This window comes from Podarcis erhardii, assembly GCF_964252035.2.
Source record: "Podarcis erhardii genome assembly, chromosome: 12".
Taxonomy (NCBI): domain Eukaryota; kingdom Metazoa; phylum Chordata; class Lepidosauria; order Squamata; family Lacertidae; genus Podarcis; species Podarcis erhardii.
The window spans coordinates 23,960,410-23,973,333 of NC_138513.1; the positions used below are offsets into that span (position 1 = coordinate 23,960,410).

Consider the following 12,924-nt stretch of genomic DNA (forward strand, 5'->3'; position numbering starts at 1 on the left):
TTGAGAGGGCAGGGGGACTTTGGTTTTTCTTGTTGTTGTTTACTCTTATAAAAAAAGCAAGTTTTTGACAAAACAAAAAAGCTTATGATCCTACCCAGCAAACAGAGGAGTTCTGGGCATTATGTGGCAACCTAATCTCCTTTGCAAATAATATGTCTGAATCATTTGGATATGTATATTTTCAAAATGTGAGCAGGCACCCTCTGATTCCAGACATTTTGTGTGTTTTCAGCACCCTGTATACTGTGTAAATGTCGTCGGGACACAGAATGCTCACAACCTTATTACCGTTTCGACAGATGGCAAAATGTGTTCCTGGAGCCTGGATATGCTCTCAACTCCACAGGTGGGTTTGTTTTTACCTACAGAAGAAGAAAGTGCTGGAGTTAAAGCTGATACCCACATCATCCCTAAAAGCCCAAACTTCACATCCTATACAAACTAAAACCTGTGGATGCACTTGAAAGAGTGCAGCTTATTTCAAGCAATAGGCTCCTCTAAGAGCCAAAGCCCATTTCCTCTGCCACAAATCATGTAATTACTGTAATGCGTTAATATGCAGGTCAATTTCAAGTGAAAATGAAATAATCCATTTTAAAGCACAGGTAATCATACGAGTCGCCTGTGGTGTATATCACACTTACTCTACCACATTCTTTAGCAAATATTGACTAGATAAAGGCAAGACTAGATTGTTGTGTGGCACTCAAGAAAAGTACAGCTTATTATCTGCATCCAGTGACTATGCTAAGCAAGGAGATCATCTCAAAAGTTTGACAAATATTTTTCTGCCCCTTTCGCTCCCCTGTTATTGTGTTGCTGTAGTCATTGTTGGGTTTGGCACTAACTCTTACCTTTCTAGAAAACAGACTTCTCCAACCTGGTGCCCTGCAGGTGTTTAGGACTGCACCTCCTATCCCAACTGGCTATAGCTAATGGAAGTTGTAGTCCATCTGGCTGGAGAAGACTGGGAGCAAAGAGCCATTGGCCCATTCAAAATCTAGAATAGTGATTCCCAAGCTGTGGCCTGTGGACCACCAATGGTCCATGAACTTCCTTCAGGTGGTGCACAATGATTAGCTCTCTGTAGTCAATGAAAAATTATTAAGAAAAAATAGTACTTTATTTCTGTAATATATTCAGAAACAACTCATTGGGGGAAATTCTATTTTGCTAGGAGAGCATGGAGCTGGTGTACAATAAATCCAAGCCAGTGGCAGTTACTGGAATGGCGTTCCCAACTGGAGACGTCAATAACTTTGTAGTTGGAAGTGAAGAGGGCACTGTTTACACAGCTTGTCGTCATGGAAGGTATTTGTGCGTATGTGTGTGTGTGTGTTTTTTTTTTACTAAATGCATTTAGCTTATAGTAGATATCTCTAGGTTGCCTAGGTTACAATAAGGGCCAAAACAGACGTGATGTGGGAAGTGGTCGTTGTGAATTTCATAGGAGCAGTGATTCTACCTTCTAGCCTTCTACTAGCTTTGTTTCCCTAATCAAAACTCCATACCTGAAGTGCTATTAAGGGGGGGTGGGGAAGGAATACAGATAGATCCTCAAGATTCGCGGCATTTTCTGGTGTTGGATGTTTCCTAAGTGTACACCTCTCTCCTTATACAGTAAAGCGGGCATTGGTGAAATCTTTGAAGGCCACCAAGGTCCTGTGACAGGAATCAACTGCCACATGGCAGTGGGTCCGATTGACTTCTCCCATCTATTTGTGACATCATCATTTGACTGGACCGTCAAGCTGTGGACCACAAAGGTAAAAGATGGGGTTAGCAGTGCTGGTTTGGGTCTTCAACCTTAACTGATGAGTGGCTAGGGGCGGATTTCATCCTCTTTGGGGCTCTGGCCTAGACAGAGATGGAAACCACTCACTTCCTGCACATCAGATGAGTGGGGACTCACTTCCTGCACATCAGCTCCCATTCTCAACTGATGTACGTGGAGCAGGGTCCTGTGTGTGTGTACCTGTATGTGTGTCCTGCACCCATGTGTGTCCTGTGTGTGTCCTATATTTGTGTGTTTTGTGTGCATGCCTGTGAGAATGCGCATGTGGGGTATAGGGTGGCCACACTCACTTTTGGCCATGCCCGCTACTAATATTCATCCCTCTGAAGAGTTGGCCAAGGGTGAATGCAGCCCCCAGGCCCCCAACACGCTAACAATCCCTGATATAAAAGGAAATGGCTCCTTAGATGGCTCATAGTTCTCAAGAATCAACCCTATACAAGGATGAGCATAGTATCTGCCCATCATATGCAATAATTAGGCTAGCAGATGATAAAGGATCCAAATGGCCCAGTGTGACATCAACCAGATGGTCTCGGCATCATCCATCGTGCTGTGAAGAGAGGCTGAGAAATGCCTAAGGTCATTCACTGAAGCCAGGATTTGAATTCAAATTTTAACTGCATGTCCACACAAATATGAATGAAAATGGAGCAGTGTCAAGAATTGTTTCAGATCTAAACTCTGCTTGATTCAGTGCCCGCTGCATTTCCCCCCCATTGGCCTTTGCTTATTATAGCTGCGAAAAGCTTAGAGTGAACTCTGTTGAGCTTTTGGTACCTACTGAAAATGCACCCAGTTGTGTGTGTGTGTGTGTGTGTGTGTGTGTGTGTAAGTACAAATATGTGAAGGAGTGTGACAACTGCCTGGTGGAGACTGTTTGAAGCTGGCCTGAGGTACTTTACACAGGTTCTGACTTAAGCTGCTGTTCTCTGGGGAGCAGTGGATTTCTTCCTGTACGCCTTTGTACATGGACCCATGTATTCCAGTTAACCCCAGTCTGATAAATAAGATTGAAACACACAAGCAAATATTAAGTGAAACAAAGAGGCTGTGGCAGGCTGTGGCTAATTTTCCCAGCAAGGGGAAGGCCTGCAGCAAATGTTGTGATGGTTGCCTGTTGCCTACCCCACATCTAAGGAGTCCTGAGTGTATCTCTGTGGGAAAATATGCAGCTAATTGTCGGATGTTTTGCTTGGTGTAATGCTAGGTAAAAATGGTCCTAGTCAGCCTCACGACCATTATGGGGAAGTGGTTTCCATGTGACTTGGTATATCTGGAAGGTTGGGGGGTGGTTCATAAGTTGCTGTGGTCAGATTATATCCCTGCCTCTTACAGCGTTCTTGCCCACATCTACACAAAGCGTTTAAAGCATGAGATGGTTGGACAGTGTTCTCAAAACTACCAACATGAATTTGACGAAACTCCAGGAGGCAGTGGAAGACAGGAGTGCCTGGTGTGCTCTGGTCCATGGGGTCACGAAGAGTCGGACACAACTAAACAACAACAATAAAAATACTTTTCTAATAGTCATGGCTTCTCCCAAAGTATCATGGGAACTGGAGTTTGTTAAGGGTGGTGGGAGTTGTTAGGATCCCTACTCCCTTCGCAGAACTACAATTCCCAGAGTTCCCTGGGAGTACAAATTGATTGTTAAACCACTCAGCCAAACCTGATTTAAACTGCCTTCTTTCAAGGACCTCTAGGAATTTTATTTGTGAGGAATCCAATAATTTTCTGCTAGGACCCCATTCCTATATTGATGTTACTGAGGCATGAGATCACAGCACACCATGAAAGTAGAACCAGGATGCCGAAAAGTCAAGAGATATCCTGGTGGGATGAATCTGTTGAATCTTTTATCTATTTGGGTATTACTGCTTTGAACATGTAAATTGTTTTCTAAAGGCCACCTGCTCATTAAGCTATACTAGGGATTATTAACAAATGTTAATGTGCAGCAATGGCTGTGTTCCTTATCATGTTATCATGCAGAATTATATAATACCACATGAAGAAAAGCAGACTTGAGTCTCTTAGATTTTTATATCAAAACACCCCATTATTCTGCCTTAAATAATCTTAGCTATGGCTTCAAAAGGAAAGTGTTGGCTTCTGACTGTACAGGACTGAACAGGATTTCAGGTGCAACTTTTCCTGCTACTTTTGAGCCATTAACTTAAAAATATGTATGGCCTAAATAGCATGGTTGTATTCATGCTATTCATGCTTCGTGTTAGAGATGTCCTGGAAATTTTTCTTTTAGGACTGCTCATAAAACACTTTACCCATGAAAAAAACAACACCTCCTTGTGGTTTGTTGTCAGGATGGTTCAGACAAATGAGTTAGTATTCTGTTCAAATGCAGCCATGTCACTCTGTTATAGGCACCCCCCCCAAAAAAAAACTACATATATGTAATTGTACCAAAAATATACATTTACATGGATTGTTATATTGGCCTCAGTTTCTTAATTTTAATGAATATTTTTTTGACTGACATTTTCACTGAAAATGAGTAACGAGAAACATTTTTGCACTTTCTAAAAAGGCCAGCAGAGAGTAAGGATGGAGAACAAGAAGCAAATATTAAGTGAAGAGACCCTCTCAAAAGAGAGGGGCCCAAAGGAGAGCAAACAAGGGAGAACAATTAATACTGTACTAAATGACTGCAGGGAAAAGAAACAGATTAGAACCAAACTGCAGCTCATGCTAAAGGCATCTTTGCAGTGGCCCCAATGTGGCTTTGCTGCCTAAAGTATCAGCTTCAGAAGAGGGATTTTCCTCAGGGCTGCAGCAAGGGAGGAAAGGGTTGAATTCTCTATCCATGCCTGCTATGATCCTTATAATTATCACATGCACACGTGCAATTTGCCTTTTTAAAAAAACACCTTGCACATTAAATGCAAAGAATCATGTCATGTCATGTCTAGTTTAGGACTTGGATGGTGTCAGCTCACCCAGAAGCATATAATAGTCCAATAGTCCACTGGAGAGCCAGTGTGGTGTAGTGGTTAAGAGTGGTAGACTCGTAATCTGGGGAACCGGGTTTGTGTCCCTGCTCCTCCACATGCAGCTGCTGGGTGACCTTGGGCTAGTCACACTTCTCTGAAGTCTCTCAGCCTCACTCACCTCACAGAGTGTTTGTTGTGGGGGAGGAAGGGAAAGGAGAATGTTAGCTGCTTTGAGACTCCTTAGGGTAGTCATAAAGTGGTATATCAAATCAAAACTCCTCCTCCTCCTCCTTCTCTTCTTCTTCTTCTTCTTCTTCTTCTTCTTCTTCTTCTTCTTCTTCTTCTTCTTCTATGATTTCACATTTTTATTCTCCTTCCCTCTTTCACTATGGATTGCCATAACTTTCCTCTCTATTTAATGCATGGCATACTTTGTGTATGACCCCCACCCTCCTGTGTCTACAATTTCTTTAAACTTTCTGGGGAGAAGAGGGAGGGCATGGACTCTTTTCTGTGTGGTTTCTCCTACATGGTCAGGTATGGTGGCATTGGCGGGAAGCTGTGCTTTTAATCTTTTTCTTTTCCCTCCTGCCAAATTCCTCTGCTTCCCCCTTGCACCATCTTATCCTCTTGCAGTCCTGCAGCGAGAGCACTGCACTATGTTCTTCTCATGTGTCCTTCTTCTTAATCTGTCTCATGCCTCCCCCCTCCATTTCTCAAGTCTGTCAGTTGTGTGGTCCGTAGGATCATTGGAAGCTGCCTTATACTGAGTCAGGTCATTGGACCATTTAGCTCAGCATAGTCTACACTGGCTGGCAGCAGCTCTCAGGCAGGGATCTCTCCCAGTCCTACTTGGTGTGTGGCCAGTGTGGTGTAGTGGTTAAGAGTGGTAGTCTCGTAATCTGGTGAACCAGGTTCAATTCCCTGCTCCTCCACATGCAGCTGCTGGGTGACCTTGGGCCAGTCACACTTCTCTGAAGTCTCTCAGCCCCACTCACCTCACAGAGTGTTTGTTGTGGGGGAGGAAGGGAAAAGGAGATTGTTAGCCGCTTTGAGACTCCTTTGGGTAGTGATAAAGCGGGATATCAAATCCAAACTCTTCTTCTTCTGGATTGATCCTGGGACCTTCTGCATGCAAGGAATTGCTCTGCCACTGAACCATGACCTTTCCCTGAAATTTAACAATTGGGGGAATTGTTAAAATGAAAGCTCACTTGACATATAAATGGTGATTATCCTGAAACAGCTCAGGATCCTCTTGCCGAGCAATTGGAAGTTCCATCTGGTGGAGATTGCCAGAGATTTTCCTCTCCCATGAAAGCTTAGCTGCCCTGCTCTGGTCATTCATAAATATGCCCACACTCTCCATGCCCCTTTACAGAATGTCTAATGTGCCCATTTTGGCAGCATTAAGTAGTTTACACTAGGGGCTTGTCCATACAGGAGCAGAGTGTGGATTTACAACAGCTTGTCTCCCCATTAATGCTAGGGCAGGCACATAATTACCTCCCCATTGTTATCTCAGACCTCCCCATACCCCATACCTCACCATTTTGTATTCTAGTTTCATTATTCCATCAGCAAGTCCCTTCCCTTATTTCACCATATAATTTTACTAGTTCCATTTCTTTTCTTACGCTAATGTCTCTGAAAACCAATATATTTTTTAAATCCTTGTCAAACTAACATTCTTCAATCTTATAGTATTTATTTAAATAGTCCTTGAATTTCTTCCAATCTTCTTCCACTGTCTCCTTCTCCTGGTCTCGGATTCTGCCCGTCATCTCTGCGAGTCCCATGTAGTCCGTCATCTTCATCTGCCATTCTTCCAGAGTGGGTAGATCTGGCGTCTTCCAATACTTTGCGATAAGGATTCTTGCTGCTGTTGTAGCATACAAAAACAACGTTCTGTCCTTTTTTAACACCACATGGCTTACCATACCCAGGAGGAAGGCCTCTGGTTTCTTCAGGAAAGTGTATTTAAACATCTTTTTCATTTCATTATATATCATTTCCCAGAAAGCCTTAATCCTTGGGCATGTCCACCAAAGGTGAAAAAAGGTACCTTCATTCTCTTTACATTTCCAACATTTGTTATCTGACAAGTGGTTAATTTTTGCAAGCTTGACTGGGGTCATGTACCACCTATATATCATTTTCATAATATTTTCTCTCAAGGCATTACATGCCGTAAATTTGATGCCTGTGGTCCACAACCTTTCCCAGTCAGCAAACATAATATTGTGACCTATATCTTGCGCCCACTTGATCATAGCTGATTTAACAATTTCATCTTCCGTATTCCATTTCAACAGCAAGTTGTACATTTTAGATAAATTCTTAGTATTGGATTCTAACAGTTCTGTCTCCAATTTAGATTTCTCCACCTGGAAGCCAGTTTTCTTATCCATCTTGTAAGCCTCCATTATTTGAAAATAATGAAGCCAATCTCTGACTTTATCCTTTAATTTCTCAAAACTCTTCAATTTAACATTGCTACCCTCCTGTTCTAAAATTTCCCAGTACCTCGGCCATGTGGACTCCATATTAAGTTTTTTCAAAGCTTTTGCCTCCATTGGCGAAAGCCATCTTGGAGTTTTATTCTCCAATAGATCTTTATATCTGATCCACACATTAAACAATGCTTTCCTGACAATATGACTTTTAAAACCTTTATGAACCTTAACTTTGTCATACCACAAATATGCATGCCACCCAAAAAAGTTGTTAAAACCTTCCAAATCTAAAATGTCTGTGTTTGTGAGAAGCAGCCAATCCTTCAGCCAGCAGAAAGCTGCTGACTCATAATATAGCTTTAAGTCTGGCAGGGCAAATCCCCCCCTTTCCTTTGCATCAGTTAAGATCTTAAATTTTATTCTGGGCTTTTTGCCCTGCCAGACAAATTTGGAAATGTCTCGCTGCCATCTCTTAAAACACTCTGTCTTGTCAACGATTTGCAATGTTTGAAACAGAAATAACATTCTAGGCAATACATTCATCTTAATTGCTGCTATTCGGCCAGACAAAGAAAGTTTCATGTTAGCCCAAATTTCTAAATCTTTTTTCACTTGATTCCAACATTTCTCATAGTTGTCTTTAAATAAGTTCACATTTTTAGCCGTCATATTAATCCCCAGATATTTGACATTCTTAACCACAGTTAGACCTGTTTCCTCCTGAAACTTTCCCTTCTCTCTTACTGTTAGATTTTTCTCTAGTACCTTAGTTTTTAATTTGTTTAATTTAAATCCCGCCACTTGACCAAACTCTTGAATTAATTCCAAAACCCTTTTCGTACTAGATTCTGGCTCTTGCAATGTAAGTACCAAGTCATCTGCAAAAGCTCTCAGTTTATATTGTCTCGCTCCGACCTGAACCCCTTTAACCAGCTGGTCTTTTCTTATCATGTTCAGCAAAACCTCCAGGACCAAAATAAACAGCAGTGGGGAAATTGGGCACCCCTGACGTGTCCCTTTTTCTATCTTAAGTTCTTCTGTAATAACATTATTTACAATTAGCTTTGCTCTTTGTTCAGAATAAATAGCGCCTATACCATTTTCAAAACCTTGACCTACCCCCATCCCATGGAGATTCTTCTTCATAAATGCCCAAGAAATATTGTCAAAGGCTTTCTCCGCGTCCACAAATATCAGAACAGCTTTTGTATTTATATTAACTTCTAGCATTTCCAAAATGTCTATTATGTTCCTTACATTGTCTGATAGATGCCTTTTCGGGAGAAAGCCCGATTGGTCCCTGTGAATCTCCCCCATCAAAACTTTTTTCAATCTTTTAGCTAGGATGTCAGCAAAAATTTTGTAATCCACATTTAATAGAGATATTGGGCGGTAGTTCTTCAGTTGAGTCTTTTCAGTCTCTGTCTTCGGTATAAGCGTTATATAAGCCTCTTTCCACGTATCAGGTGCTTCTTTCCCTTTAAGAATTTCATTACAGACTTCCTTCAGTGGTTGTATTAACCATTCTTTTAAAGTCTTGTAATATTTGGAAGTCAGTCCATCAGGTCCCGGAGATTTGCCTAGTTTCATATTTTGAATGGCGTCTTCTATCTCTTGTTCAACTATTTTCTGATTCAAAAATATTTTGTCTTGACTTGAAATTTCCTTCATCCCATTTTTCTTCAAAAATTGTTCTATGTCAGTCTCTTTTTCTGGCCCTTGTGCATATAATTGCTTAAAATATCTCTGGAAGCAGCATCTGATTTCCTTTGGATTGTTGATGTTCTTTCCGTCCACTTCTAAATTTGTTACTGTGTTCAATTTTTGTCTCTTCTTCAATTGCCAAGCCAAAAATTTCCCACATTTATCCGCAGATTCAAACGTTTTCTGTCTCATTTGTTTAATTTTCCATTCTATCTCTTGGTTCATCAATTCCATATATTGGGTTTGATATAATTTAATTTCTCGCAAAATCTCCTGAGACTTTGGTTTTAATCTCAATTTCTTTTCACCTTCTTTGATTTTTTCTAAAATCTTATCCTTTTTCTCATTTTGGCTTTTCTTCTTTATTGCATTTTGTTGAATCAAGAAGCCTCTCATAACTGCTTTGCTTGCGTCCCAGATTATTCTTTTTTCCACATTTGTCCTCATATTAATTTCAAAATAGTCTCTTAATGTTTTTTGGGCCTTTTTGCAAAATTCTTTATCTCTAAATAAAGAGTCATTCATTCTCCATCTAAATGTGCCAGCTGTTGTTTGATTCATTTCCATCTTCACGGCATTATGGTCGGAGCAAGTCTTTGGGCAGATTTCTACTTTTTTAACCTTCGTTGCCAATCCTCTAGTGACCCATATTTGGTCAATTCTAGTCCAAGTCATTTTAGCTTCAGAGAAAAAGGTTCCTTCTCTTTCAAGGGGGTTTTTTAGTCTCCATATATCAACTAAGTCCATATTGTCAGTCATTTCAAAAAATACTTTTGGTAACCTCCCATCTTTAGAGATTGCTTGTCTTTGCGCTTTGTCCATGTTTGTGGATACAACTCCATTCATATCTCCCATCAAGATTATGTTTGAGTCCAGGTAATCCAGTAAAATCTCATGTAGCTTTTTAAAGAATTCAGATTTGCCTTCATTTGGTGCGTAAATTCCTAAAATCAAAAATTTCTGACCTTGTAACTGAATTTCAATTGCTAGATATCTTCCTTGTTCATCTTTAAATAACTGTTTCGGCATCAATCTATCCTTTGCATATATAACCACTCCTCTTTTTTTCACTCTGTCTGATGAGATAAATTCATGTCCTAATTTTTTATTGATGAGTAGTTTCCTATGTGCTCTTGTCACATGAGTCTCTTGTAGGCAAATCAAATCCAATTGTTGTTTTTGTAGAATATGAAAAACGTTCTTCCTCTTGCGAGGAATGTTCAAACCATTACAGTTCCAACTCAGCACTCGCAGGGCCATAATGAGATTATTTACTTGTTCCTCCTACTGCTCCCAATTTTTGCTCTTTTTCTTTTCCCTCCTGCCAAATTCCTCTGCTTCCCCCTTGCACCATCTTATCCTCTTGCAGTCCTGCAGCGAGAGCACTGCACTATGTTCTTCTCATGTGTCCTTCTTCTTAATCTGTCTCATGCCTCCCCCCTCCATTTCTCAAGTCTGTCAGTTGTGTGGTCCGTAGGATCATTGGAAGCTGCCTTATACTGAGTCAGGTCATTGGACCATTTAGCTCAGCATAGTCTACACTGGCTGGCAGCAGCTCTCAGGCAGGGATCTCTCCCAGTCCTACTTGGTGTGTGGCCAGTGTGGTGTAGTGGTTAAGAGTGGTAGTCTCGTAATCTGGTGAACCAGGTTCAATTCCCTGCTCCTCCACATGCAGCTGCTGGGTGACCTTGGGCCAGTCACACTTCTCTGAAGTCTCTCAGCCCCACTCACCTCACAGAGTGTTTGTTGTGGGGGAGGAAGGGAAAAGGAGATTGTTAGCCGCTTTGAGACTCCTTTGGGTAGTGATAAAGCGGGATATCAAATCCAAACTCTTCTTCTGGATTGATCCTGGGACCTTCTGCATGCAAGGAATTGCTCTGCCACTGAACCATGACCTTTCCCTGAAATTTAACAATTGGGGGAATTGTTAAAATGAAAGCTCACTTGACATATAAATGGTGATTATCCTGAAACAGCTCAGGATCCTCTTGCCGAGCAATTGGAAGTTCCATCTGGTGGAGATTGCCAGAGATTTTCCTCTCCCATGAAAGCTTAGCTGCCCTGCTCTGGTCATTCATAAATATGCCCACACTCTCCATGCCCCTTTACAGAATGTCTAATGTGCCCATTTTGGCAGCATTAAGTAGTTTACACTAGGGGCTTGTCCATACAGGAGCAGAGTGTGGATTTACAACAGCTTGTCTCCCCATTAATGCTAGGGCAGGCACATAATTACCTCCCCATTGTTATCTCAGACCTCCCCATACCCCTTTTAAACGATGTGTGCTTTTAATTCTTGGAAAGTCCAAATTTGGTGGGGGCATGCATTTAAAGTGGAAAAGGTCTGGGACAACTCTAGGATAGGGTCCACATTTTTGTTCTGGTGTGTTCAAGTCGTGGGTCGATTTCTTTCTGTATTGTACCACAAAACAATACTGGCCATATAACAGAGGTGCAGATGTAATCATGCAATGCTCTTTAAAATGTAAGCGTGTTAAGTGATTTTAAAAATTATTTTATCAGTGTGGCCCTGCTGAATTAATGTTTATATTATATTAATATCATATATTAGTATCGTATTGTACCGTACCACATGTTATTGTAAGGCCCCCCATCTCTGAGTACCAAGAGACAACAGGGGTGCCTGTGCTTATCCTGGGTTCAGTTTCCTTGGAATGAAGGTCATAGAATCATAGAATCATAGAATCATAGAGTTTGAAGAGACCACAAGGGCCATCGAGTCCAACCCCCTGCCAAGCAGGAAACACCATCAGAGCACTCCTGACATATGGTTGTCAAGCCTCTGCTTAAAGACCTTCAAAGAAGGAGACTCCACCACACTCCTTGGCAGCAAATTCCACTGTCGAACAACTCTTACTGTCAGGAAGTTCTTCCTAATGTTTAGGTGGAATCTTTTTTCTTGTAGTTTGGAACCATTGCTCCGTGTCCGCTTCTCTGGAGCAGCAGAAAACAACCTTTCTCCCTCCTCTATGTGACATCCTTTTATATATTTGAACATGGCTATCATCAGGTCAATGGAGGCTGTGGTATCCTTAGGTTATGTGGTTCTATTTATACAACCTGACCATAGGATGGAGGTGCTCATTTTTATATATTTGAACATGGCTATCATCAGGTCAATGGAGGCTGTGGTATCCTTAGGTTATGTGGTTCTATTTATACAACCTGACCATAGGATGGAGGTGCTCACTGCATTAAGACTCCAGAATTTATTGCCTCCCCATTAGGTTTCCAGAAAAGCCCCAAGCCATGCTCTGGGTACAGTATAGGGCAAGACAAGCCTCTGTGTCTTCAGCTTCCAGCATCAGCCAAAACTCTCTCACACACCCAGCCCTCCCCCCTTGGCCCCCTGTTCTCCATCCTAGGATGGCATGGCATCCAGCCAGCCAGGTGAGGTAGTAAAAGGTTCACCCATTTCTCTCTGTGGCAACATGTCTTTGGACATATACGTGGCAGTCCAGCTGACTAGCTAAGGCAACCTGTGTGATTTAGTTCAGTGGTCTCTTCTACTAGATTCTAAACCTTGCTGCATCAAGGATCACAGGCCTGGAAGGGACCAATGAATATCATCCAGACTGACCCCGCGCCCCCCTTAAACCTATAACGATATTATTGTTATGGTAAAGGTTTTTCTATTGCTATAGAACAGAAGTTCTTGTTTAGCTTGGCCAGACCTTCAACAGTGTCCTTAATAGAAAGCCATGGCATAAATAAATACCCTTTCAATTAGCAAGGAAAAAACCTCTAAATGAAAATTAACAAACGTGGATAAAAGAGTTCACTCCCTCTGCACTCAAGTCACATTAAATGTCACTGTCTTCAGAGCAGGAAGCAGTTTATAGTATCGTATTTGCAAACACACCCAAGACTCATCAAGACTGTATCAGCCACATGAAGTAAGGAAGTAAGACAAAAGTGGCATAAAGAATTTTCTTCTGCCTTGGCTAGAGAAACCACATGGCCAGACCTCAGGGAGACTACTGGTATGAACGTG

General features: G+C 41.5%; 1 protein-coding gene across 7 annotated transcripts in view; it reads left to right on the plus strand.

Moving 5' to 3' along the window:
* DYNC1I1 (dynein cytoplasmic 1 intermediate chain 1) overlaps positions 1-12,924 on the plus strand; it is a 201,890-nt gene that overhangs the window by 134,305 nt on the left and 54,661 nt on the right. For all 7 annotated transcript variants that reach the window (XM_081882077.1, XM_081882078.1, XM_081882073.1 and 4 more), the window contains 3 exons: positions 233-346; positions 1,178-1,311; positions 1,622-1,766. In XM_081882077.1, the coding sequence (XP_081738203.1) occupies positions 233-346; positions 1,178-1,311; positions 1,622-1,766 (393 nt within the window). The remainder of the gene's footprint in view (positions 1-232; positions 347-1,177; positions 1,312-1,621; positions 1,767-12,924) is intronic.